Source organism: Lissotriton helveticus, chromosome 1_1 (genome assembly GCF_964261635.1).
Source record: "Lissotriton helveticus chromosome 1_1, aLisHel1.1, whole genome shotgun sequence".
Classification (NCBI taxonomy): domain Eukaryota; kingdom Metazoa; phylum Chordata; class Amphibia; order Caudata; family Salamandridae; genus Lissotriton; species Lissotriton helveticus.
In genome coordinates, this window is record NC_136057.1 from 828,883,653 (window position 1) to 828,907,211 (window position 23,559).

Below are 23,559 nucleotides of genomic sequence, written 5' to 3' on the forward strand. Positions count from 1 at the left end.
AAAAACAAACACACTACACTCCACAGATTCAACACAATGTGGCAACAGACAATATCATGAAGAAGAAAAGAAAACTGGACTGTGCATATCAATTTTGTCCAATCTCCCTAAATGCCCCCTTTAATTCATAACGCTATCCTCTAAACTTTAAAATGGCCACTGTTACAGTTCTCATAGGAGGGCAAAATGCATATTTGGTGGGGGAAGAAGTGTATATAAAAACCTCATATTTTGGGACAGGGACTGCATGCACTTATATTTGGTCTGGAAAGTTCACATTTTGGATCACCCTTGTTCTAGCATACCCATATGTGTCTACAGGTCACCTCAGTGTAAGCTAACCTCATTGTCAATTAGGAATATATAAATAACCAGGGTTTAATTTGAGCCAGTGGGGCTACTAGCACTCATTTTGGAAGACCATCACTTATTTTCCTCATCTGACATTGACCCAAAACAAGAGTGAGAAAAATACAAAAGGAGAAAAAAAAGATGGCTAAAAAGTGACATTGGGAGATAACAGGGATGAAAACGAACCTGCAAGAGTGAGATAAAGAGTATGGAATGTCTGGTGGTGGATAAAAGAGACATGAGGTGGAAAGTAGACTAGGCAGCTTTGGCATTTGGCACCCGGATGTGTAGTGCAAGCCACAGACTTCTAAGTAAAACTTTGGACTCTGGCACAATTCTTTCACGAGTTAAGCCTATAAATACCTTGGAGAATGGTTTAGAAAGTCTTTCCAAAAAGTGGTATTTTGTGTCACATAAGAGCTAGGAAAGAATAATGTTTGTGATTTAACTGCAATCCGATTTTCTCTTAAGCAGTAGCAGGTATATGGATAAATGTCTATCAGCTTTTCAGGAGCAAACTACTGTATAATGTCAGGCTGATTTTTTTCACTTTACCTGCTGTTTATCCTGTAGTGCATTCTGTGCAGTGTCCAAATGATTCTGAAGATCTGCTCGCTGTGCGTTTTTCACAGCTTCAGCGGATAAGAGCAGCTCGGTCTTGGCTTTAAGCTGAAATTACCATAATAACAAAATGATTTTGTTAAAAACATTCTTAATGTCTACAATCTGTAATTAAACCGACTCACCCACAGCAAGACTGTTAAAGAACAAACACAACAACTACAAAAATAGGTAATATATTCAGTAACAGAAACAGAAATAGTAGTCTGAAAGTTGACAGTAGGTCATGCTGTGTGTGTTAGAGAATGGGCAGCATGGAGGTTGGTTTAAATACAGCCGAGGACCTGTCACAGTGTACTGTAAAAATATGTTACTACTTTCCGTTTATCATTACTAAGCAGCAAGTCCATAAAAAAGGAAATTGGCTGATTTGTTTTTACACTTTAATTTGACAGTAGGATGGGTACATTTTTCAGATGTTGTACACACAGCATCCCACTCTACAAAAATATAATTATTTTATCTTAGCCATATTACAGATTTACTTGTAGTGGCACCAACTAGAAGATATTCAGCTTTTCTCATTAATATTTTAGCTTGGGATGATGGCCAACAACGGCTACAACTGGTTTGCCTATCAGCTTAGTCTTTTAAGTAAAAAACGAATCTGTGTACAGTGTGAGAGAAAGAAGATGAGCATGAGTGTGTACATTTAAGTGCATGAAAGAGAGAAAGCCTTGAAAGTATGGTATAAACATTACCTGTCCATGTTGGATAAAGATTACAATCTTCAACATTACGTAACTGCTCATTCACTAACATTACTTTAAAAATAAGACATGTACTCATCATAGCTTTCTTCCAATTGAGCTGATTTTAAAGAATTCACAAAAATACCTTTTAGAACAAATAGAAAATAGAAGACTATTCTGATCGCTGCCACTGACATCAGAACCCTCATGTACCGGGGGGGGTGGTGGGGGGGGGGGCTGATCCTCCTTGACCTCTCAGCAGCATTCAATACCGTATCCCACCACACCCTCATCAAGAGACTTCACCACATTGAGAAAGGATGCAATCCATTTGAGGACATCTCCCTGAATCCCATAGCACAGACCCAGAAAAACCACCTACCACCCTTCACTTCGGAACCCAAAAGCACCTTCCCTTAAAGTTCATCCCTCAGCACCACCCTGTTCAACACTTGCAGGACGCAACCGTGTCCAATACTGTCAGAAATGTATGGCCTCCACATCATATCATACACAGATGATACCCAGCTCATCTTCTCACAAGATCCCTCCACCACAAGGACCAACTTTCATAACTGCATGACTAGTGTCACCGACTGGATGAAGACCAACTGCCTGTAGCTCAACACGTGCAAGACAAAATTGCTGATTTTTGGGAACACCCCCTCCCCGTAGACCGACACCTGGCGGCCTTCCAAACTTGGACCCAAGCCCACACCGTCAGACAATTCCCACAAAGTAGAAATCATCCTGGACCGCAAACTCACCATGAAATGACAGATTAACGCAGTCTCCTCCGCCTGCTTCGACACCCTCCACATGCTCCGAATGATCTTCAGATGGCCCACCAAATCAGCACTCGGAAAACAATCGCGCAAGCCGTAGTCACCAATGGACTCGACTAAGACAACGAGCCCCTACTCTGGAATCACCACCTAACTCCTGAAGAGACTCCAGACCATATAGATTCAGCAGCCAGGCTCATATTCGACCGCTCCAAACTGATAAACATCAACCTCCCCCCACCCCCCCACCACCTCAAGAACCTCCACTGGCTCTCCATCCAGGAAAGATGATAATTAAAGATACTGATACACTGCTACAAGGCCCTCCACAATCAAGGACCAGCATACATCAACCGCCGCCTGATCTTCCACCAACCTTCCAGACACCTGCGCTCAGCCTCCCTCGCACACACTCTCCACATCTGCGAAAGTTAGTGGAGGACGATCCTTCTCCTACCTCACCCCCAAGCCCTGGAACGACCTTGCCCTTCACATTCAAACATCATCCTCTCTCCTGGAATTCAGAAAGAAACTCAAGATGTGGCTTTTTGACTGATCCCAGCAAGAACTTGGGGCCTGGATACTCTCTGGGACGATTAGACGCGCTCTACAGATCTGAGTTTATTGATTATATATATACTGAGTATATTACTGCTAAAATACACACACTTACTCCATCCTTTTTGGAAGTAAAATTGTGTGTGTAAATAAAGTGCACAAAATGTGTTAGGTATGGAAATACCCACAAAGTTACAACTGTGTAGGTGTTCAGTATCTTCCCAGTAGCCAAAGCCAATCGAAAGTCATCTTGAGTGTAAATGCTGTCCCAGATAACGAGTGAGTGATTGAACAGTAGATGAGATTTTCGTGCACCTAAGTTGAATATGGTTGTGCAAAAAACATTCATGAAATCAACCGTATGAATCAAAGTTTGAATTTGTCCACTCTGTACTTCACTTATTCCAGGAAAGAACAATTACACGGATACTGAAATGTAAGGTTGCATTAGATATTTTAAAAAAGGCGATCGATAGTTATTACCTGTTACACAGGCATGGATGCTTACCTGCGTATCTAGATGGGCCATTTTATCTCTGCTTTCAGTTATTTGGCCTTTAAGTTCACTAACACTGGCTTCCAGAGAATGGACCTGGTCTTGAGAAGCTGTAAGCAATGCCTTTTGCTCTTGCAGTTTGTCATGTAAATTCTCTTGGATCTGTTTGTGACTCTCCGATTGGTTTGTTAGTTTTTCGGTTAACTGGGTTACCTGCAAATTAGAAAGATTGCGCACCTGAGTGAAAATGCAAACGCCTGCTCTGTGCTGGTAATTGAAGACATCAAAAGCCAGTTAAAAGATAGTTGGTACACACACATGCACACATATATATTGATATGATTATTGTACATAATCATGACATGAAAACTCGGCTCCAGGCCTTTATTTTTACACTGAATATCATATGAAAAATGTGCAAATGTTGCAAACAAGCATTACATGTTGTGGTGACTTCTCTGTAGAGATCTATGAAAGAGTTCAAGAAATAACTTACTGCACGTCAGACTGTCACAATAATATTACAACCTTTTTAAAAGACTCCCCCGCCCCATTACCACACCCATTTATGTAAGTGGGTCCTATTACCAGGCCCATTGAGGAATGTGTGCCCCTCTGTGCTCAAAACAACATACCCACACAAGGTGCCACAGAAGGTCCCACAGAAGGTTACGGGAGAACCTAGGGAAGGGCATAAACCACAGAACACTTCTAAGTGCATCACAACTTTAAACTTTGGGTTTGCGTTTACACTTCCAAAACCTTCAACAGTCTGAAAATAATTTGGCAAATATAAATGTGATCAGGAGCATCTAGTATAGCAGCAGTCAGACTAATTTGCCGTATTGCAGAACTGCTGGACTGATTCTACAAGAAGAATGTCAGTCTAACTAACCATACTTTCCTCACCTTCACAGTTTGCACACTGCAGCTGATTAAAGAAGTGATAAAGTTACCTATGTTTAGTAAAACTTTCTGGTGGACACTAACTGCAGATTGCTCACTTTTTGGCTTACCCAGGTGTCAAATTGTATCCATAAACATTTCATCAGCTACTGCTCCTACAGGCTAAGTGGTACCACCAGACACAGCACTGACCTCGCTCTGCCCCCAGACAAGACTGAGGAGCTGTACATGGACACCAACCCTGTGCACTGTTACAACAAAGCATTATGGCACCATTAAAAGTGCTGCTTCAGTAACCGATAGAGAAACGTGACTTTGGAGCTAGAGTGCTGCGAAAGAGGAGGATGGTGCAGCCATATTCGCATTGCCTCCTTTCTAAAAAGCAGCATAGTCTGTTTAGAAAGAAAATGATTTGTCTTAGTAAATAAGGGGGCAGTGTGATCATCCTAGCCTTTCTGTGTAGTTGCATTCATAGTGAGAATTCATGTCTGTTTAAATAGTGTGAAAATGGTGCTGCAAAAACTATAAAGAGGCCTCAAAGACAGATACTCAGACTAACAGTGTGTTGTACACAAAGTTTTGGTAGTGAAGTCCCATTTACCCTTGCAGGAGACCTGGTCTTTTCCCAACATAGTATGCTATTTGTGGCAGTATTTGAATAGGCAACCATTGTTGCAGATATTGTCTGTGTAAGTAAATAAAGGATTAGTGTCAATCCATCAATATTTTTTCTTTTCTGGAGAGGCAATGAGAAAGAACTTGTGGGATTTGAGAAATAGTATGATGGAGCAAGGATTCGCACGTAAAGCGACTTGCTTGTATTCAAGAACCTCGAATAACAGTATTATTAAGTAACCAACATGTTTGTCCTACTAATTTTACATTTTCCCGTATATACTGGGTGTCCGAGAGAAGCTTGCTTATGTGTCTACTAATACTAATTCGCTTGCATCTAAAATGGCCGCTGCTACGCGGGAATTTCTACTGCGCATGCGTCTGTCACACCCACGTGACATGACGTACTCGCAGCTTTGGAGGGAATCTGTTGCTTCTGCGCACTAGAGCCAAGATGGCTGCTTTGTGTTCTCGCATGCGAGAAGCTTGCACTGCTGCTTTTGCTAAGCTGTTTGTTCTGCTTAATCCTAATGCTATGGTTTATTATAAAGTAATGGTTATAGTGTAGAGATTCATGGTATACAGTGTATTCATTTATTCTGTGTTCTAAAACTGTTTCTTTTCCATTTCATATTGCACTTCGAAACTTCGCCTGTTGTCATATGCTGTACTCCATCTTGCTTGAAACTGCGTCTGCGCAAGATCCGCGAGTCTCCAGCGCAGTGACCTTTGAAATCCAGCCAAGGAGCGGACTGACTGAGAAGATGCTCCTGGGAACCTCACCTAGTGAACTTTGGAAAGTTACATTGTAATTGTGAATAGAACAACCAATGTTTTGCCCGTGAAAGACTTCATGAGAGACTGAATTTAATGGGCGTGAACCTAAATTTGAATATGAGACGGGAAAATTTGAAATGTTCAGGTGAGGTGATGACCTGTCCTCTTCCTTTGTCCAATCGAAACTGGGGATCCTTACACTTGCAACATTGTGGGGTGGTACACTGACCTGAAAAATGGTATAACTAGCATAGGTTTAGCTAGAGAATTTGTTCGAATAGCTGACCTGTCACTGACCCAACGCACTCGATAGCTGATCGAGAACAGGGGTGCTGCGAAGCACTCTGTCGGAAGACTCGCTGACCCAATCGGGGTTCTGGGACGTGAAGTGCTGGCGAAGCACTTTGCTGGGGAATTCGATAACCCAATCGGGGTTTTGACTGATAGCTGCAGAGAGGGAGTAACGCAGGCGTTGCAACTGAACTGCGGGTGCTGGTCTCAACTTTCGGTGGTCCGGTTTTGATCCAAATCTGGCTTTCCTGTTCTGTTTCTGACCTGCACTTGGCTGGCCTACTGGCGTTTGCAACTTTCGGGGTTTCTGTCCTTAACTGACCCGTGGCCAGGGTTGGTCTTCACTCCGTCTAGGTAAATATAAATCTGTGTGGGTAACGAATAGTATAATTTGCGTCCTTTTCTTACCCTTCCTGAACTTGCTAAAGTCTTATTTGCACATGTTCCTTTTTCTTACCCTTCCCTGGTAATAATTAATAAAATCGTAAATCTTGCTGTTATGAGCATGCTCCATTTTTCCCCACCTTAGAGTTGGATGTTAAGTACTGTCCATGAATAAATAGATGATCCTTTTTTTTACCCTCCCTTTAAGGAAAGCTGAAGTGGATACTCTGAATTATTAGCGTGTTCCCTTTTCTTACCTTCCCTATAGCTACATGGTTGAATCAGTTTCGTCATTACAATTTGTGTTCCCTCTTTTTACCCACCCTCTTGAAGCGATTAAACTGTCTCTTATTTTTCCCTTCCTTTAGAAAATACCATTTCAAGTCTGATTTCTATAAGGTCATTTCAGTATGAAACGCCTTTCTAAACTGTGAATATTGGGGAGTGCATCTGAGGTGGGCTGGAAGGGAGTTCCAAAGAGTGGGGGCAAGGGTGGAAAATTTGGAACCTTCCCATTTTTTTCGGCGAAATCGGGGAACGGTCAGCAGATGTTGGGAGGAGGAGCTGCCCACTGGAATTCCGGAAAATATGGGCACCATGGATAAAATACTACGGAGTGGAAAGGGGAAGAGGAGGGAGGGGGACTGCCGCCTAGGAGATCGCGGGAGGAGCCTTGAAAGCTGTGATATTTGTTCCCACTGCCGGTAATCTCGGACAATGTAAATGTGACCCTTTATCTTTGTGCGCCCAAGTCATCCATTGGCAGATTCACCTGCACCAGGCAACACACTTTACAACTGCCCTATGAGACTGTAGTGTATTGACATTCATTGTGTTTCGTGTATTCATGCTTTGTTTGATGTTTTGCTTTATTTTCAAAACAAAATTAAAATTCATTCCAAGGAAGGAAATGCAGAGGTGAGGTTTTGTGTGGATTATAGGGGCCTCAATGCTGTCAAGAAGACAGATGCACACCCCATTCCAAGAGCAAATGAGCTCATTGACAGGTTAGGGGCAGCCAAGTGTCTCATTAGTTTAGAGTTGACATCAGGGTACTGGCATATTGGGCTGACCCCAGGAGCAAAATATGAGTCCGCATTCTCCACCCAGGATAGACATTACCAGTTTACTTTGGTTTAAAGAATGCCCCTCCCCTGCCACCTTCCAAAGGCTGGTGAACAAAGTCATGGAGTTTTTTAGTGCAGCATATCTGGATATTGCGGTCTTTAGTTCCACCTGGCCGGATCACCTCATCCATCTGGAAAGGTCATTGGGGCCATGCAGCATCCTTATCAAGGCAAGTGAGTGCCAGATAGGGCAGGGCTTTGTTGTATACTTGGGCCACATTGTAGATGGAGGCTAAGTTCAACCCTTACAGTGCAAGATCCAGACTATTCTGAACTGGGTAGCTCCAACTACCCAAACTCAAGTCAGGGCATTCCTTGGCTTCACTAGGTGCTACAGGAGACTTGTGAAGGGGTATGGCACCATTGTGGCAATCCTTAATGAATTGGCATCCAAGAAGCAGTCACAAAATGTAAACTGGATGGTGAGCTGTCAAAAGGCTTTTGACAATCTAAAGGAAGCAATGTGCTCAGCAACAATTATAAAAGCACCAGAATATACACAGCAGTTCAATGATTGTACAGACTGATGCCTCAGAGCATGGGATAGGGGCAGTTCTACCCCAAACAAACTATGATGGACAGTACCAGCCTGTGGCTTTTATTAGCAGGAAGTTACACCCCAAGGAACAGCACTGTTTTGCCATTGAGAGGGTAGCCTTTGCTGTGGTTTAATCCCTGAAGAAGTCTAGACACTGCCTGTCTGGGGCTCCCTTCCTTGTTCAATATGAGCAAATGCCTCTCAGATGGCTGATGCAAATGAAGGGGGGAAATCCAAAATTATTGAGGTGGTACATCTCCCTACAGGGAATGCACTTTACAGTGGAACACATATCTGAGACGGAACATACCCATGCAGATGGCCTTTCCAAGTTTGTGCACTTACACAATGAAGGTTTGTTTCATTCTCTTTCGTATGCAAGGGGCCCTGGTATGGGTAGTGTTGAGTAGGAAAGCGCATTGCTGTTTTTCGACTGATGTGCACTGGGTCCCTGCAAACCAGGTCCCATTGTCAGTGCTCTCTCTAAAAACAAGAAATTTGTTAAAATAAAATGGTCCAATTGCAACACATCTGGCACACACTTTAGCACCTCTGTAAGTTCCTAGTACGTGGTACCCCTGGGGCCTAAGGCATGGACACTGAAGAGGGCCCCTAAGGGATGCAGCATGTATCATACCACTTTAAGGGACCCCCATAAAAATTGCATGCAGCCTGCCATTGCAGACTGTGTGCCATGGTGCAAACCATAAGGGAAAACACGACTGCACACTCACTGTGTGCCATGCCAAAGTCACTGCATGTAATATATGTAAGTCCCCCTACAGCAAGCCTTTTAGCCCTAAGATAGGGTGCATTATAGTACATGTGAAGGCATGAGCAAATAGTCCCCTGTGCTGTCTAGTTCAATTACTTGATGGAACAAGTGATCAGGGAAGCAATCTAAGGTATATGTACTGGGCAATGGTCATTACAAGTTCCCCAGTTACAGTATGGATTTACTAAAACCTATGGTGTTTGGTATCAAACTCCTTGTCTTAATATATCTGTACTGTTGCCAGTACAAGATGCATTATGACCATAGAAGTGACCCCTGAAAATCCTACCACTATCTAGTGAGCTGGCTGACTGGTATCATCCACCCTGCCACCAGACAGGTTTCTGACACCTTGCAGGGGAGAGCCCACACTCTGAGGCAAGAAACAATGCCTGTTCACACCTCCTCCAGTAGGATGGCTAGTTATGTAGCAAAGCAAGGCCAGGGGCTTGAAAGTCCCTGCCGTCTTTGATTAGGGACCCTGGCTTCCTCAAGACCTGGGAGATGTCCCGTCCTGCATTGAAGCCCATTTGGCACCAGGAGATGCTAGAAAGTCGCTATGCAGTAGGCATATTGCAATGCCCGGCTATCCACACCCCTAAGATGGGCTACCTGATGTGCTCCTTGAAAGAAGGATCTTGGCTTTGGTGGAATTAGGAACTCTGTACTAGGTTATGCCCACTCCCTGCAGGGAGCGGTCATACTGGGGGTATACTGACCCCAAGGGTAAGTAGCCCATTGGCTAATACCCTTTAATCCCCTAAATTGCATTTTCTACCCCCACCCCGAGACCAGGAACTAAAACTCACCTGACTAAAGAAGGAGGACAAAGAAGAGCCAAAGAACACAAGAACTGTGGACTAGCTGTGGGCTTGGTGCCAAACACTGCCTGCCTTAATGCACAGTCCGGGTCACCTATCTGCTGACCAACGGGTCCGCCTACGCAGTAGAAGCGCAGGAGGAGGTATCCGAGTGTCCAGGAGGCCAGCCATGTTGACCTTCCCAGTCTTCAAGACAATGATCCACCCTGGAGGCTCCCGGTATCAATACCTGGGGTACCGGAGTCTGTTGCAAGCACCAAGGCTTGTTAGTCTTCAGTCCAGACACCACCACTTCCAAAACCGACCTGCACATCGAAAGACTACAACAGAGGTCAACTTGACGCCAGAAATAGTCTTGCTGTGTTTCTACGCCCTCTTGGGCAGGTACACCGAGAACTGGGAGAGCCTCAAACTTGCCGACCCTTTGGAAAACATTCCTATACACTCGAGCCTCCCAGTCCTAGTCGATTGAACCAGACAGTGTCTCTGTAGTCCCAAGAGCCGAGACTCCCTTTGGTTCTGCCGGACTGGTCACCCAGTCCACCTTTGCAGCCTTTCTTTGCGGGTTCTCTTCCCAATTAACTTCAACCTGTAGTGTTCAAGGCTACCACCTCTGAAAGTACCTCTGCACCCAGACACCCCAGGGCAGGTTAACCTTCAACTCTTGGACAATGGCCTCTACTAACCTTAAGTACAGAAGAACAGTCCAGTAAGTCATTTGCAAGTGGCACTATGCAGTGTATGTTTCTCCCAAAGGATAATATTACTGCGTTCAAGGTTCATGCATCAATCCTGACCGCTGTAGTTTATGTTTCTGAAAATCACCAACTCGAAAAGTACTTACCTGATCTAGAAGATCTTAGAGTCTAAATTAATATGGAAATCTGTGTTATTTTTATGAATTGGTATCGGATTTGCTGATTGAGTGCGCAACAGATGCCCAACAATCCCCTCTGATAAGCGTAAGGCTGCTCAACCACACTACCACAAATAGAGCCACTTGGGATTGTTAAACCAAACCTCCGTACAGTAGTAGGGGGATACCTAGCTTTCTAGACAGTGCAGCTCTTTTTGGTACACAGTATAAAGAGCTAGTTTCCAACAAGGGGAAGCTCTGCAGGACTTTTACAGCTGACCAGGACTGGGGGCCAAGGCCTGCTAATCTCCCTGTTGGGTTGAGCATGGTGCACCAGTGCTTGCCTGCTTGCTTGCCAAGACAAGTGTGCCCTGTGAGGAAGAGGAGAGCATTGGAGGGAGGTCCAGCATGGACTCCTTGTGTGAGGTTAGAGGAAACAGCTGCTTAAGTTGTTGCCCATGTGCAGGATAAGAGTCAGAGACCCCCGTATGTCAGAAGAGGGCCCTACTGGATTGAGCTGTGTGGTGTGATGCATTGATCAGGCCTGCATAGTGCCGACTTCATATGCCAGGAATTAGAATGGTATGTGGTAAGGGCCTAAATGATAATGCAATGTATGGAAGAGGATGGTGTACCTTAAATGACAATACTACGTATGGCGCTAACCTATCTTCATGCAGCGAAAGCTTCCTGTGTTCTGAAAAAGATAATGGCTTGTAAAAAGTAGTTTTGAATGCAAACCTTTTAACAAAAGGATCTTTGGGCGTTCAGGATATTCCAAATACAAAACATAACTGATGGTCACAATTAAAGACAATACATCTGAGTGACATAATAAGAAAAGAAGTTTCCTTAAAAGTTTGTACAACTAATTCATCAAATGTTTATTCTGAGCCAAGGTATTTCATTGAAAAGTAAATAAACATTTATGTTGAGCTAAAGATGTGTGTTTACATAAATAATGTAAAGGTATTGAGTAGTAAATGGGACTGTGAATTTTATATCAAGCAAAAAAGAAAGCAATACCGTATAGACACAAATATCATTCACACTGTTATTGTTGGTAAATAAAAAAAAAACACTTAACTGTTTACCTGTTCTTGCAAAGTGTGGTTTTTCTCTTGTAGTTGATTTAAAACTGCAGTCTCTCCTTCACCAGCTTGAATTTTGGCATAGAGATCTTCCCTCTCTTTTTCCAGAAGTGAAATACTTTCTTTGCTCTTCTTTAACAAGGCCTCAAAATTTTGAATCTTCTGATCTTTATCCCCAATCTGACGTAGCACTTGTTCCAAATCATTCTGTAAAATTCAGTTAGAGGATTTAAACACTGTAAGCTTTCGAACCACACACACACACACACACACACACACACACACACACACACACACACACACACACACACACACACACTCACACTCACACTCACACTCACACTCACACTCACACTCACACTCACACTCACACACACACACACACACACACACACACACACACACACACACACGGGGGTTATAAAACGGTAAATATTTATGAGTGAAGAGCACAGCTAACAATCATTTTTTCTTTGATGTGAATTTAATAGATCGAGTAATTTTTATATCAATCGGCTGAAAGTTTTGTTGCCAATTTGTGAGCTTAGCTAATGGTATTTATGATTTTCTCATCATAGCAGTGGCTTTAATGCACTCCTTAGATTGTTTGACGTTCTACACATTGTTGATCCATTTCTGCTAACTCTGAGCAATTACACATCATTTTGGTAATTTCAAACTACGCTTGTTACACAAAATTACACCACATCACGTAATTATCCGCCATCAGGGGCGGAAAGTTTAGCGCATGGGAATAAAATGATCAAAAAGCAAAAGACTGCTGTAGGTTTGAGCTATTTTTTATTTTTGAATGGCTGCGTCTTCACAATGTACTCTAAGATAGTGTCCCAAATTGAAAAAATGTTGGTCTTGTACAACTTTTGAGGTTTTGCTTTTGCTTAATTATTCAAAGGTAAATTATGCAAATGTTTACATCCCCCCAAAAAAAGAGTAGGCAAGCTGTTTAAGACATCTGACAATTGGTGACAGCTTCCATTTGTCACTGCATAAAGCACAGTCGTTTTTCTCCTACAACACAAGCTTTAAACATGCCTTACACACATAGGATCAATGTGTTTATGATCAAGTGTTACTAAGTTCTTTCTAAATAATTCACAAGTCTCACTCACTTTAGCAATTCATGCTGATATTGAAGAGTTGCTGGTAACTATTCATAATAATGCTAAATCTGGAACATTGTCAAGAGAACAGCTCACACCAGCACCATGGAAGCTGGGTGCTCCATTGTCTGAACAATATTTAGGTCAGAATAAGCACCATTATAAGGGTGGCAGTTCACAACCTCCCATTATACAGATTTGTTTCTACACAGCTAGATATGGATAGGATTATTTTTAAGTTTCTGAAACCCTTCATAAAATTTAAGCTTCAATACACTATAACAGGCTTGTTATTCACGACCGAATCCTAGATCAAGAGAGCAACACTGTAGTCCAGATTGCTTGTTGGGTCCCCTTTTTGCAGGTGGGATCCAGCCAAATTAATGCCTCATTGCTGAACTGCAGAACTTGTGCTCTACACCCTCCTACTCTGGGTAAGGTGGGACAAGTTACTGTAATTCAATGGACACTCATTCCATTTCAGGAATTGTTTTGAGTCATAAGGGCAGTGTTGGCCAGCAAATTACTTACACAAACAAAAAGTAACGGTCCTGAGGAACAGACAGGCTGGTTACAGAGAGATGCAGAGCAAACACAAGGAGACAAGGTCCCAGGAAACAAGCATCATGGGACCGGTTTCTGGCTAACAGCCCCCATCAGCCAGGCTAGCTTGAATCAGACAGATTCGTAGAAGACTGGACTTAAGTGTTGTGTTGAGGCTAAAACAGAGAGGCATTTGGATTTGTGTAAAGAAGTTAGCGTGAATTGAAGTAAGCAGTGGAGTGAAAAAATCCTGTTCAGTTCGTGTACGGGTTGGTGACTATTTTTGATTGCTGGTTATTCCAACTTGAAGGTGATGTAACGAGTGGCTGGTGTATTGGAAGTTGGCACAGGTCCAATTAAGTTGCCCAGAGGCTCACAGTCAGTACACATTGGTCTGCTTCAATTTTGTTCCCTTACCCTTGTCCTGAGGAGGCAGAGATTAAAAGAAGGCTAAAATACGTTCGCGTTGACAGTTTTTTGACAAGAGGAGTCTGATTGAAATTTACAAAAAAATTATATGATTGAAAGCACATTTGAACTAAGGTCTTTAGAGGGGTGGTTACCTCGTGTGCACATAAGACGATCTCACAGTGTATTGCCTTTATTCCAATTTGCAAACACTGATTAATTTTCAATTGAGTGCGTAGAAGGAACTTATGAATTTTGTTGTTTATTGTTGATTTGTGATGTGTGTATATATATATATATATATATATATATATATATATATATATATATATATATATATATATATATATATATATATATATATATCTATCTGCATATAGGTTGGTATGTTCTAAAAGAGAAACAAAAAATAAAGATGACTATTTTCCCAAAAGTGTGTCTATGGTATGTGATGTGTTGTCTTGAATAAGGTATATGAATTAATGACCAGACAATGTACTGTTAATAGGGCAATATGAAGTTTCCTATGATTAAGTAGATATAGATCTTTTTTCTTCCTTGCCATTTCTTTTTTCTCCTCTTTTGTAGCTTTAATCCAGTGGCCAAGTGAGCAAGGGACCCATGTCTGGGCATACCCTGCCAACTTAGGGCGAACAAAGCAAACACAAGGAGATGATGGACGGAGAGCAGAAACTTTCTGGTCCAAGGAAGACATGGCTTGGCAGTTCAGGCTGGACTGTTCCCATGAGGCAATGGGTCAAGACTGATTTGCATATAGCTGTGTCTGAACAGGGGTGGCGACGTGAGCTAAAGAACGATGATGGATTCAACCCAGATCTGTGACTGGGGGGAGAGTGTCTGAAAAGTTTCAGCGCTCCGTCCATCATCTCCTTGTGTTCACAGAGCGATGCTGCATACCTGCAGGGGCATTGCAGTGCAATGTATGACTGCTCAACTTCCGTACCAAAATACCCTCAAAAACATGCACATCTGAATTTCAGATTTTTCAGGAATGGTATATTATTTTTATTTAAAAAAAAAAAAAGACAGCCATCTATTTATTTGTTTAGTTATCAACATTTTCACCTCATTACAACACATGATAATTAAATAGTGTAACACAGATAACCGCCTTACCTTCCTCTAGTCCTCAATCTTCCCTACCTCAACATTTCCTACCGCAGTCCTCCAAACCTCGATCTCATGTGCCACTAAGCAGGCAAAGCACATGGAGGAGTCTTACAAGCTCCCATCATACACAAAACCAGCACAATGTAAAAAACTGTGTTGCTGGATTCCCCTATTAAATTGTGGTGATCAAAGCACTAACTTAATATAGGCTTGGCTCTGCAGGGGAGTGGAATTTTGTAAAAAATCTACTTGTCCAGTAGAAGAGAAGCTTCATAAATCTACTTGGATAAAAAAATAAAAAATAAAAAGATACCCCATTTGGTGACATGTAGTGAGGTGGCAGATAACAGCAGGGTTTTTCATTATATCTCAACTTTAGTAATAGCTTATCAGACTGTGCCAGGACTTCTATTGCTCCTTGGTTTAGTTTGCAACAAGGCTCTGATTATGCTACCTTTCAGATTATACAGGCGTTTGAAAAAACCAGTGATCTATTTATATATGATCATTGTAATCACTGGCTTTATGTATGCAGAGGCTCTATTTATGTATGAGCCCTGTACAAGCCAATTTATTTATCATAGTAGGGTCCTGAATAAGCAGGCATTTGCCTTAAACCAGCCTTCTGATTACAGTAGAGTTCTGCATATGTCATTGGTTCAATTGAACCATTTCCCACTTTCTAAGTTCATGAGGAAGTCTCTTATGGATCACTTTGTGAAAAATACCTTTTTTATGACCAAATTCACAGAATTTTTGCTCGTTATATAAACGAAATACATTTTTTTGCACCAGCCCGAAGATCCAGACACAAAATATTACATGAACAGCAGATAAATCTGACAGACAGTCTTAATCCATCCCCAATGGGCGCCTCAAGACATACTACTCCCACCATTTGCGCCTTATTTTATGATATTTTGTGGGCGCCCCTAGCCTCTTAGATTGGCTTTTCTTGCTGTGCACACCAGTCAACCCCTCTTCTCCAGAGTCGGAAGTTGAGGGTTATTGAAATTACGAGCAGTGCCTCTTTCTCCCACATCTTCCAGTATTTCCAAAATAGCAGACTTGGGTGTCAGGAAAAATAGCGTGCCCTAAGACTCTAGAGAGTGTGACCCCCGATTCGGCTCCAGAAGTGTGTTATCATAGGACTTTCCCAAACCATTTGGAAGAAGTGGAGGTCAGGCATTCACATGGTGCACAGGTAGGGCTGAGATGTGGCAGCGTGCCATAGGCATCAAGGCGCGAGAAAGGTTGCATAGAGGTAGTGGAGTTGGATCAGCCAAAGTCTGGAGGATATGGCCTACTACTGGGATGCCATGTATGCCTCATGGTAGTCAGTGTCGTCCAGGGTCCCCACCCAGTTTTCCCATTTCTGCTTCAGGTATCCTAGTTGCTCAAGGGTGTTGCGCACCAGTGTGTGGTAGATTTAAGAAATCACCCCCTTCCTGATAGAGCCCATAAGGAGTTTTTCTGTGAGAGGGTTAAATTAAGAAGGCTCTCAAATGATTATGTCAAGCAGATTTGTAGAGCACAAAATAACCCGGAAGGATATCCTGGTGCTGAGCAGATGCGAGTTTAATCTCACCTAGGGCCTACTGGGACACTCGAAAAGCCAGGTCTTCAGCTTCTTGCAGAATTCAAGATCTTATGTGTAGTGGTAGAGCAATATAAGAAATGGCTTGATTGCCGGATCTGGTTTTCTGTATGTGTGGAATTTGTGCAAGGAGGAGTCCGTATGAGCAGCGGCATCTGGAAGGTTTGTGAAAACAGATGCGATTGTTGAGGTATGCTGGGCCACTGTTATGCAATGCCTTGAAATTGCTGGTGAGGAATTTGGATTGCACTCGTTTGTGAATGCAGAGCCAGTGGGGCTCCTTCAAATGTGATGGGAGTGCGGAGTGGGATGTTGAGTGATTCTGGCCTCTGAGTTCTGAATGGTCCACAGCTTCTGATGAGTTTTTTGTTGATCCCGGCACAAAGGTTGTTCTTATAATCGAGCTTTCTTGTGACCAGAGCGTGTCACGGTTTTCTGAGTGCTGATTGCGAGCCATTTGAAAATCTTTAGGGTATGGAAGCAAGAAGGCGTGGGTGGCAGCATTAATTTGGGCAGTCATGTCGAGTTTGCGGTTGATGATGATGCAGAGGTTCTAGGCATGGGAAGAAAGGCACAACTCTGTAAAATGATACTATTGAAGCCTTAAAATTTTAGAGTACTTACTACCATGCAGCGATTACGAACCGTCTTATACTGGACAAGGGTGTTAGACTGGTACACTGCCATGGCATGCCTGAGCTGCAGATATTGGTGGAATTGTATCTTGGAGAGCTGAAACTGGTTTTGTAGCTTTTTAAATAAACACGTGACCACCCAGCCAAATGAGCCCCAGAGTGGAGATCCAGGTCTTGTCCCATATGTTGAAGCTCTCTAATTGTGTGGTGTGATGGAGGTACCTGCCTTCTCAAAAGTGAGGAAGTGTTCTACTGAGTGTCGGCCCATGGCCCACAGCAAAGTCTGCCAGGTCAGGAGCACAAGCTTGATGGCCTTGGGGAGGTGTTTCGGGATTGGGTTGCCATATACGAGGCCCCTTTTGTTTGTTCAGCCCCAGGAGGGAGAGTTCCACTGGGTAGGCCGGATCATGCTACCCTCCACTAGCCATTCATTTACCACCAGCACTTGGGCCATGCAAAGTATAGTTCTAAGTCACCCATTGCCATCCCTCCATCATATGTCAAGAGACAACATTTGCCATGGCAATGCATGAGGGCCTTGACTGCCCAGAAGGAGAGAATTTCAGCGCAACCTTCGTGACCCAAGTGTTACGGATCAGTAGCAGAAAATTTTGCAAATAGTACATATATAAAAAGCGAGGGGGCACCATTATTTTGAAAAGGGACACGCTTCCGAGGATATTAAGCGGCATGCCACGCCAGGACAAGAGGTCTTTCTTCACTTGAGGAAGAAGGGGTGTGAGGTTCAAGTGTTGTGTAAGTACGGGTTCTAGGGCAATGGTGATGCCTAAGTATTTAAAAATGAGATGTCGGACTAAAATGGACCCTGCCAGGAGGTCGAGTCTGGGTTGCCACTAGGAGGAATTTGTTTCAGTTCAAGCAAAGGCCTAAAGTCCCTTTGTAGAAGCTTAGCAGTTTAAAGCACTGAGGGTCAGAAAGGAGGGAGTTTCGTCAAGAACACTAGGGCATCCTCTGATTAGAGTGCGATTTTGTCTTTTATCCCCTCACCCTAACCCCAACTGGACATCTGAGCAGCACATTGTATCAGTTATGCCAGCGGCTCAATCACTGGGGATAGGGGGGGCAGCCCCAGTGGGTTCCTCTCTCGATAGGAAAGGCTTTTGATAGTGCCCTGTTTATTCAGACCCGGGCGGGGCGGTTGGTTGTGCATACAGGGGTAACACGGAGAGCAAAACCTTGGGCTGAATACCATGAGCTCCAACACCCCCTATAGGAAGACCCAGTCAATCGTGTCAAATGCTTTCTCGAAATCAATAAGTAATAGGTCACAAAGACCTCGGCGTTCACAAGACCGGGCCACTGCTATGTGCCTTTATCAGATACAGTGGTGGATACTGAAGCTTGGCATGAAGCCAACTGAGATCCAGGTGGACCAAAGCCTCAAAAAACTTGAGTACGGAGAAGAGCCTGAAGTTTTGAAAGAATTTTAAGCTTCATGTTGATCAGGGAAAGGGAGCAGAAGTTCTCGCAAGTGGGTTGCGGATCATTAGTCTTTGGAATGAGTCCACCTCCGTCGAGAAGATTCCCATCTTGTGAGCGTCTCTGTATAAAGCATGTAAATAAGGGACTAGGATGGCCTTTGTGACAGAATCCTGGAGGGAAGCCATCTGGGCCTGACTTTCTCTCGGGTTAATTGCCAGGATAGCCTTCTCAATCTCCTTTATGGTGAGGGTGGGCAGTAAGGCCTCCTTCACGGTGGTGGGTAGGGTGTGGAAGGGAATCTCTGAGTGTAGCGGTTTAATTTTCAGTAATATTCAGCGAAGCCCACCTGACCGGAGGGATCCTGCAATGCCAGAACCACTCTGGACATCAGATCTCCAGTGGCCAGTCAGTAATATCCAGTCCATGTTCCTGCATTCGTAGATCCCTCTGGGCTTTGCAAGCCAACAATGGCAGGCCTCGTCTAGGGTCACCTGTCTGAGGAAAGTAAGAATCAGCAACAACAGCCTATTGGAGTTATCCAAGTCATACTGCTGGGTTTCATGCTCCAGGCGGATGATTTGGTTTTCGGGGGTAGAGAGGAGCGGTTTGCTCCTCTCCTGCTGTCTGATGTAATATTTAGCCATGCCTCTGATGGTAACCGTGCTTGCCTCCCAGAGCGCGATGGCTGATGAAACCAAATCTTGGTTTTTTTCAAAGAATGCTTCGTTCTTAGTAGATAAAAATTACTTGAACTGTGGGTTCCATGAGGTGCCAAGCATTGAGGGCCCAGATGGGTTTTAGACCCGTGTTCAAGAGGTCAAACAGGGGAGTAATCAGAGATGCTTTTTGGGTGAACATAAGCAGCTCGCATCAGAAGGGAGTCAGTTCCCGGGAGTGGGATGAGATTGATGCAGGATTGAGTTTTGTGTGTCTCGGGTGCGTGTGTGTGTGTGAATATCCCGTGGCCCTGGGGTGCCACATCCTTCAGATATTGCATAGCCCTAATGATTCCATCCAGTCCCGTAGTTATTGGTTCAGGGGCAATTATTGTGATGCTAAGATGGAGGGCCAGCATGGACGTCTCAATCGTCTTGAGGGCGGAAGAGACGAGGAGTGGTAGAACGTAGATACTAAGGAAATTTTATATTGGTGCCCCTCCAGCAGTCCCTTGGTAACTCAGAGTGGCCATGACTGTCCGTGGTGTGTCATTGAGGTCACTTTCTATGGGAAGAAAGTGTGAACAAGTATGGCCACCTCTCTAGAGCCCCTGATGTTCCCAGAGTGATAGACTCTGTCGTATTAACATTTGGGAAGGAAGGGCCACGCCATACCGAACAAATGTGTTTTTTGAAGCATAAGGATTATGGGTTGGGTGCGTTTGACATATCGAAGTACTGTAGTATGTTTAATTTGGTCAAAGAGCCTGCTGACGTTCCAAGACATGTTAGTTGTTTTCTGCGTCAGACAGACCAGGGGTATCTAATTGTGGTTCTTGGCCAGGCTTCCTTCCGCGTACTCTGGATGGCACACACTACAGTTTATAAAGACCCTGTGATATAGGTTCTCAGACCCGCCGCAGTAAGGGCAGTTTGAACCTCCTCCACCCTACAATGTTACCAAAGCTTTCGGGACTTCTTTTGCAGCACCGCTCACCTGTTTTCAATGCACTAAAGTGCCTACAGCACCCGGGTTGTAGCTCCCGCTGTATACACATATTCCATTATCTCCTTTAACATATTTATAACCCTGCCCCGCCTTTCGACGCGCAGCTGTGACAATTTTTCTCACGGAGACTTTAACCTACTTCATGTTTTATCGTGGAGCGTGACTCTATGGCCGGGGCTAGGAAGGCTGCGCCACCTGAGCCGTGCTCGTCTTTTTTGTCTGTTAAATGTGCATGTAGCTCAGTAGGTTAGCATGCCTGCTGCAGATGCGTGTGCCTCTTATTTTCAGTCTTGGGCAAGGGTTTAAACTATCTTTCGGGTCCAATTGTAATTTCTCCTGCTTTCACGTTGATAAGAGCTCTGGTAACAGCCTATATGCAACCTGTGTTGTTGCTGGGGCCTTATTACTTAAGTTTGTGCCAGTTTTCACAGAGCCTTTGACAAATGTGCTTTGTCAAGATAAGCACAGCTTTTATAGGGTCCTCTTCTTCCGCTCTCAGAACTCCTTGTGTGCTCTTTAGAAGTGGAGTTGGAAGTGTGGGGGAGGGGGGGGGGGGGATTTTATCAACCTTCTGTCCGTTTGCCTCAATACCTTTGGCAGATGTCAGCCGCATCTGATTCTGGGTTAGAGCGGTTTGCTGATATATTTACTGTTTGCGATAAATCCAGTGGTTGTTTAACAGTTAGTTTTAATAATTGTATCTGCTTGTTTAATTAGGATAATATTGCCATCAATGGATGTGTGACTGTCTATTACAGACATTTTGCAGAGAATATTTTTGCTTTACGCAAAATCCATAAAAAAATGTTATTTTAGATGTAAAATAGTAACTTACATGTGAGAAATGGGGGAGGAGGGGTGTTACAGAGATTACTTACAGTAATATTATTTTAACATAACCCGCCCCCGCCTTTTCCCATGCAGCTGTGACTGTGTAATGCTTAGGGACACTTTAACCTAGTTTATGTTTTTTCCTCCAACATCACTGTGTGCCCGGGGCTAGGAAGGATGCGCTACCTGACCCGCGCTGCTCTTTTGTGTCCGTTAAATATGCATATAGCTCAGTAGGTTATAGTGCCTGCTGCAAATGCGTGTGCCTGAGATTTTCTGTGTAGCTAACCCATGTGCCCTCTGTACAAACGGGACACACATAGTTTTTTTAATTATTATTTATAAAGCAGCCCTCCACTTCCTGTAGGAATAGGGGTCACATTGCCCAGAGAGCACAAAGTGCCGCTGGACTCTTTATAGCTACCTAACGGCTAGGGCGCTCGACCTCGGACCTGAGGATCTGGGTTCGTGTCTCGGTAACGACGCCCAAAAAAAAAAAACTTCCTAGGATTCTGGGAAAATCACTTAATCTCCCCGTGCCTAAAATGAATGCGTGTCCTCATGTAACGTAACTGGTGCTATGTAAAGCGCTCTGATACCTGATTCAGTTCGGGTCTAGTTCGCGCTATATAAAACTCTGAAAAGAACAAAACCCCAAAAAACTTTTATAGCTACATAGGTCATCCAGCAAACATTGTAGAGCCTCGGACTACCGGTGCCTTTATGACCACATAAAAACCCTTTCCCACATATTTGGGAAGGCTTCCTTCCGCGTACTCTGGATGGCACACACTACAGTTTATAAAGACCCTGTGCACGGTATTTAGATGCCCCCTGCCTCCCGGCACGGGCATAAACAGGGAATTTTAATCACTGCTGAAGAAGGGAACACAACCACACACACACACACACACACACACACAACCACACCCGTTCACACACACAACCACAAACACCACACACAACCACACACACAACCACACAACCCCACACACAACCACACAACCCCACACACAACCACACACACATACAACCACACACACATACAACCACACACACAACCACACACACAACCACACATACATATACGACCACACAAACACAACCACAAACACACAACCACACCGTCAGTGCACACTTACACCAGACACAGACACCATCAGTCGTCGGTGCACGCTTTCACCGGGCACAAACACCACCAGCCGTCAGTGCACGCTTTCACCGGGCACAAACACCACCAGCCGTCAGTGCACGCTTCAACCGGGCACAAACACCACCAGCCGTCAGTGCAAGTTTTCACCCGGCACACACACACCAGCCATTAGTGCACGCTTTCACCTGGCACACACCACCAGCCTTCAGTGCACGCTTCCACCAGGCACACACACACCATCAGTCAGCAGTGCACACTTCCACCAGGCACACACACCACCAGCCATCAGTGCACAATTTCTACAGGGACACACACCATCAGCCATCGGTGAACACATCAATTGTTAAAGCATTGACAATTAACTAATGTAGCGATCGCAGTATGGCGCACTTTACTTTTAAACAGATTCATCTAAAGCGCAGCATGCCACCATTGCTACAAAAATAAATATACATTTTTTCGGCCTACAATTTATAGACTTTTGTTGCAATTGGTGTTGCAATATTTAGCAATGCCAATAGCTCAAACTTAATTAATGTGAGACCTATTGCATTGCAAATGCTTGTTATTTATGTATAATGACCAGTCATTGCTGCTTGATGGGTGTTCTCTTTGTACTGTATTTAGGGTAATTGCATTTGAAATGATAGTTGTAATCTCTTTAATCTTCTTCTATTATTTCAATAGTGATGACCTACATCTTTTACTGATGTATTGTACTTCATGAACTTCTGTTCTGCATTCATTGCTGGACTACTGTATTGTAAGCACATGAACTTTTATGGTCGTAACGACAGAGTAAAGTTTATTATGATGTTGGTATGCTTTATTGCCAAGTCTGAATACAGAGGATTCCCAGCGTAAAAATGGGGAGACATTCAGGTATGCAAATCTGTGAAAAGACCCAAAGCTGGAGAAAATGGAGCAAGCCCAATTCACATACAAACAGCAGAGTAACTTGGGTTCAGCAAAGTTTTGTGAAGGAAGGGGCTGATGCTTTAATAACATTATTAAAACGTGCTGAAAAGAAAGCAGTCAAACAGAAGCAGGCACACGATCGGTGTTCTGAAAGCGTATATTTACATCCAATACTCACAATGCTGTAACACTGGGCAGTAAAAAAATGTGTGCTTTCACTAGTTGCTGAAAACACGGTTACTCTCTGAAGTAACTGCCCCAAGTAAATTCTACAGGTCTCTTAGTTAACTAAGATTTCATATTTTAAGCCCATCAATGGAGGTGCTTTTGTTTTCCCCAAAACATGTTATGGGTGTTGCCGCGGGTTAAAAAAACAAGGATTTAAAATGCAATAGGTCTCGCCTTTGTTTAAGTTACAGCAATTTGGTTT

The 23,559-nt window shown here is 43.6% G+C and overlaps 1 protein-coding gene across 1 annotated transcript in view; it reads right to left on the bottom strand.

The window, feature by feature from the left end:
- EEA1 (early endosome antigen 1) overlaps positions 1-23,559 on the bottom strand; it is a 764,210-nt gene that overhangs the window by 533,752 nt on the left and 206,899 nt on the right. The window contains exons 14-16 of the mRNA XM_078674577.1: positions 11,688-11,891; positions 3,516-3,716; positions 907-1,020 (exon numbers count right to left, since the gene is read on the bottom strand). Coding sequence (XP_078530703.1) covers positions 907-1,020; positions 3,516-3,716; positions 11,688-11,891 — 519 coding nt within the window. The remainder of the gene's footprint in view (positions 1-906; positions 1,021-3,515; positions 3,717-11,687; positions 11,892-23,559) is intronic.